Source organism: Spea bombifrons, chromosome 4 (assembly GCF_027358695.1).
Source record: "Spea bombifrons isolate aSpeBom1 chromosome 4, aSpeBom1.2.pri, whole genome shotgun sequence".
NCBI classification, from domain to species: Eukaryota; Metazoa; Chordata; class Amphibia; order Anura; family Pelobatidae; genus Spea; species Spea bombifrons.
The window spans coordinates 107,809,947-107,814,939 of NC_071090.1; the positions used below are offsets into that span (position 1 = coordinate 107,809,947).

General features: G+C 42.8%; 1 protein-coding gene across 1 annotated transcript; it reads left to right on the top strand.

Moving 5' to 3' along the window:
* Positions 1 to 614: 614 nt before the first annotated feature.
* Positions 615 to 4,993, top strand: LOC128491568 (extracellular calcium-sensing receptor-like). Its single transcript, XM_053463887.1, has 5 exons — positions 615 to 884; positions 1,739 to 2,533; positions 3,332 to 3,559; positions 3,748 to 3,871; positions 4,029 to 4,993. The coding sequence occupies exons 1-5, from the start codon at positions 621 to 623 to the stop codon at positions 4,946 to 4,948; spliced, it is 2,331 nt and encodes a 776-aa protein (XP_053319862.1). The 5' UTR covers positions 615 to 620; the 3' UTR covers positions 4,949 to 4,993.

A 4,993-nucleotide genomic window follows, 5' to 3' on the forward strand; every position in this document is an offset into this window, starting at 1 on the left:
TGCTGTAGAACCTCTAACCACACTCGTTCCTTGACCTTGCCTTATCCCTAACACTGTCTAAGCCTCTGACTATTACACCAAGGATGCTGTTAATCATTGTCTAAATTTTATTAATTGAAGTTAGTAATCTGTGATAAAATTCCTATTACGCAACAGCCAGTAACATTTGCTGGCCGATCAGACTCATCTACCAGTGTCTTTCCTGTTTTTTTCCTGCTTTAAAAACTCAAACGTTAATTAGTCGTTGTTCTCGTCTTAGATTCTTGTCTATTCCATGCATGTTTACGTTTCCTAACTGTATTAGCCTCTACCACTGCTGGAAGGCTGTTCCACTTATCTACCACCCTCTTAGTAAAATAAAACATCCTTACATTCCATCTAAGCCTCAAAAAAGTTGTTTTCTTAACTAAAACTTTAACTTTAATGATCTATCCAAGCTATCCAAGTAAGCATATTACTTTGGGACACCACTGATCTGGACGACTAGAACATTTTTGCTGCCAAATCAAGAAATGAGTAATTGTCTAAACTGATTTTTTTCAGATCTAATGAACATTTTTTTTAATGTCCTTCACCGGTTTTCTCTCTTTTCCAGGTACAGCACTATGTCGTACAGTTGGATGCAGTCTATGATATTTGCCATTGATGAAATTAACCAGAACCACAATTTGCTTCCTAACATCTCCCTGGGGTACCATATTTTCGATAGCTGTGTCCACTTATCTGAGGTTCTTTCTGGAACCTGGCAGACCCTTTCTGGAGAAGACCATAGTGTTCCCAACTACCAGTGTCAGCCCCGCGTGCCTCTTGCCGTCATCGGGGATGCCTTCTCCACAACGTCTATGGCAATGGCCACTCTACTGGGTGTATATAAATATCCTCAGGTAAAAACACAGACGGACAACAAAAAACCCTTTGTTTGGTCAACATCAAGGTCTTTCTACTCCGTTCTCCTAACCCATTTCCCCGTCTTTCTTTTACGCCTCCTTGATACTTATAACCTACATTTTTAAGAGGATGTTACAATGATAAAAGAGGAATTTAAACCTTTTATTTTCACAATTTAGGGTTGTGATGAATGATGTGGATAGTGTAATTAAAGGGGACAATGCAGTAGCCTTTAATGATTTTTAGGACAATTGGCCCAAATGTGGGCTTCCATTGTGCACGCATTATGTTGATTTTAATGTATATTTTTGTTTATATATTTACATATTGCTTTTCTGAGCCCGTAAACACCATGGTTTAGGATTATTTAAGGTATAAAACTGTAAAATGTAGAATTTATGAAAAGCAACATATCCTCTTAAAGGACCTCTTGAAGAGCGGAGAAGGGGGGGATAAGTCTGGCAGGGAATTTTACATAATGGAAGGTGTATGAGATAAATGAATATATTGATGTCATGGTGGACCTCTCTATTCACCATGGTGGACCTCTCTATTCACCGTGGTGGACCTCTCTATTCACCATGGTGGACCTCTCTATTCACCGTGGTGGACCTCTCTATTCACCGTGGTGGACCTCTCTATTCACCGTGGTGGACCTCTCTATTCACCGTGGTGGACCTCTCTATTCTCTTACATGGCCACCAGGTGGGAACCAAGGATTCTTCTTCCAGAGGTTGAAAAATGCTTAATTCCTAGGTGGAAACAAAATAATTTGTTGTCTTGATATTGATCCAACGCCTGTTACGTCATATGATAACTCAATAACATTGGCCATTTGTCTGTATCCCAGGTAAGCTACACCGCTTCTGCCCCCTCGCTCAGCAATCGCTTCCTCTACCCTTCATTCTTCCGCACCATCCCCAGCGATAACACACAAGCTCTTGCCTTGGCCAAGTTGGTGTCATTCATGGGATGGAACTGGGTTGGCTTGCTGTCTCTTGATGATGATTATGGAATTTTGGGGTCTCAAATTCTGAAAGAAGAACTCCAGAAATTAGGAGTATGTCTGGCTTATCACGAGGTGTTCGGAAAAGGAACGTCTCCCGAAAAGATGAAGTCCATTGTAGATATAGTTAGACAATCTACTGCTAAGGTGGTCATCATCTTCTCTCGGGATCCCTTTATAAACATGCTGTTAGAGCTGTTGGAGAATAAGGACCCCGGGAAGATTTGGGTGGCCTGTAATGGGTGGTCAAACTCCCCAATCGCTTCTGTGACCCAGTTTAGCCGTACAATGATGGGAACCCTGGGCTTTTCATTGCATGAAGCAGAAATAACCGGATTCAAGGACTTTTTACTTTCCATTCGCCCATCGACTACCCTCCCAAACGATATCTTCGTACAGACGTTCTGGGAAATTGTACACAGTTGCCGTTGGAACGATGCACAGAATGGGAGTGTGCTGTGCACAGGGGAGGAAAAACTGGAAAGATTCACCGGCAAAGATTATGAATTCGATGAGTTTGACTTCAGGTCCCACTATACGATATACAATGCAGTGTACGCGGTGGCCTATGCCCTCCATGCGTACTTGAGTGCATGTGGTAAAAAATGTAGAGATTTCCGAACCATTAAACCATGGCGGGTAAGTAAATGACAATGAAAATATATCTTAATATTCATTTCTCAATTGGATTTAGATTTATAGTGTCCAACTACTTTTACGTATTCACACTGTTTATTAAAATACTTTGTTTCATGAACATGACTGTCTTCTCATTTTGGGGTATTTAGGGGGCATTAGCTGCCCTCAACCCAACCAACTGCACAACACCTCCACCTCACTCTCACCCTGGTCTCTGGGTAGCTGACGCTGACTAATGGAGCTCAATAAGTTTTTGCTCAGAAGGATGGAGACACCAGAGATGGAGAACCAGCGTGACCTGCTGTTAGGATTGTGCCCATGTAGCATCATGGACATACCTGAGAACCTGTGGGGTCCAGCTACCCAGAGCCTTCCCTTACGGGACATCAGTGGGCAGTCCCGCTGAAGTCACCGGTGGTCCCACCGACGTCGGTGGGGGTTTCCACTGACGTTGGTGTTGGCGTTCCCACTGACATGGCGGGAGACACCCCAATTTAAAGGGGAAATGGGCTTTAAAAGGGGTGACCCCGGCTTCTCCTGGAGTCTCGAGGTTATTTCTTTCCTTATTAAGTTCAAGGCATTTGAACAGAAATTGTGGACATTTACTTTCATTAAGAAAATGTAGATTTTATTTTTTTTTTCAGAAAGTGCCGAGTTGAATATTTTGGAAATTGCAGCTGAAATTGTAAACTTCTCAGATGCTTCTGATTTTTACATCTCAAATCCGTTCAACTTATGTAGTATGGAAACCAATGTTCCTCATGAAAACATGAGCCTCCTTCTCTTCTACTGCGATAGGTTCTTCATTACCTGAAAGATGTCCATTTTGAAAACAAGATGGGTGATGAGATATACTTTGACCAGAACGGAGACCCGCCAACTGACTACGATCTTGTGAACTGGCGCCGGACTTCTGACGGTTCTATTAAGTTTGTGAAGGTCGGTAGATACAACATGCGAGAAACGGAAGCAAATGAGTTAAGCATCAATATCTCAGCCATCCAGTGGATTACAGGAGACGAGGAGGTAATATTTCTGGACTGGGATATGCGAGCTTTGAGTACATGGGGAATTTTGATAAGTTCGCTCATTTTGCCATAATTTTGTATTTAGAGATGGGACAGATAGCTCGGGCTGTCCTCTCTCCATATATCCAGGGGAGAGATAACCCAGTATGTAGTTTCTTCTTACCCTTCTTTTTCTCTGTCCCTCAGATCCCTCGTTCCATGTGCAGCGAAAGCTGTTCTCCCGGATTTCGGAAAGCTCCTCAAAAGGGTCGACCTTCTTGCTGCTTTGACTGCATCCCGTGTTCAGAAGGAGAAATATCCAACCAGACAGGTACAGCCAGTGCCTATTAAGTGTTTTTTTTTTTAGTGTACAGACAAAATGTAGGAACTGGAAAAATTTGAGACTGATCTTATTTAATATTCTACAATCAATGACTGTTCAAGTCATTACAGAAATTAATAAATCTTGAAAAATGTTTGTTTTTCAGATTCGAGAAACTGTTTTGCTTGCTCTGCTGAGACATGGCCCAATGAGAACAAAACAAGGTGCGCCCCGAAGCTTATAGAGTACCTCTCATTTTGGGAACCATTGGGAATGGCCCTCTTTTTGGCTGTAATCTTTGCATCGTTGTCAACCGTAACAATCTTGTGCGTCTTCTACAAGAACAAAGACACAGCCATTGTGAAAGCCAACAATCGAGATCTTACCTATGTCCTCCTAAGTTCCTTGAGTCTGAGTTTCCTCTGTCCTCTGCTGTTTATTGGGGAACCTCATAGATTAACTTGCATTTTCCGCCAAGTGGCTTTTGGGGTCATCTTTGTCCTCAGTGTTTCGTCCGTCTTGGCCAAGACCATCATGGTTGTCGTTGCTTTCAGCGCTACCAAACCTGGTAGCAACATGAGGATGTGGCTGGGACCCAGAGTCCCAGCATCAACTGTGTCCATCTGTACCCTTCTTCAGATCTTCATCTGTAGCTACTGGGTACTCACATGTCCTCCTTTCCCCGAGAGAAACATGAATATCAAGGTAGGAGTGATAATACTCCAGTGTAATGAATGCTCGGACACTTTGCTGTGGTGCATGTTGGGTTACATGGCGTTCTTAGCCTGTGTCAGCTTCATGGTCGCTTTTCTGGCCAGGAAATTACCGGACAGCTTCAACGAAGCCAAATGGATCACATTCTCCATGCTGATCTTCCTGAGTGTTTGGATCTCCTTTATCCCGGCCTACCTAAGCACTCAGGGCAAGTACATGGTGGCCGTAGAGATATTTGGAATCACATCTTCCGGCGCTGGAGTCCTAAGTTGCATTTTCCTCCCCAAAACATACATAATATTATTTAGACCCGACCTCAACACTCGTGAGAACCTTCTTGGAAAAGGGTCAACTATGAGAACAAACATGTAACTTCCGTCATCGTGAAGAAGATATTTTCATATATTACATACAGAG

What these genes read in the sequence shown, in the direction of transcription:
- LOC128491568 (XM_053463887.1), top strand. Translation starts at nt 621, where the DNA reads ATGCAGTCTATGATATTTGCCATTGATGAAATTAACCAGAACCACAAT. An exon ending in GTGTATATAAATATCCTCAG is followed by an intron (nt 885 to 1,738) that starts GTAAAAACACAG and finishes TCTGTATCCCAG; the next exon opens with GTAAGCTACACCGCTTCTGC. An exon ending in GGATTACAGGAGACGAGGAG is followed by an intron (nt 3,560 to 3,747) that starts GTAATATTTCTG and finishes TCTGTCCCTCAG; the next exon opens with ATCCCTCGTTCCATGTGCAG.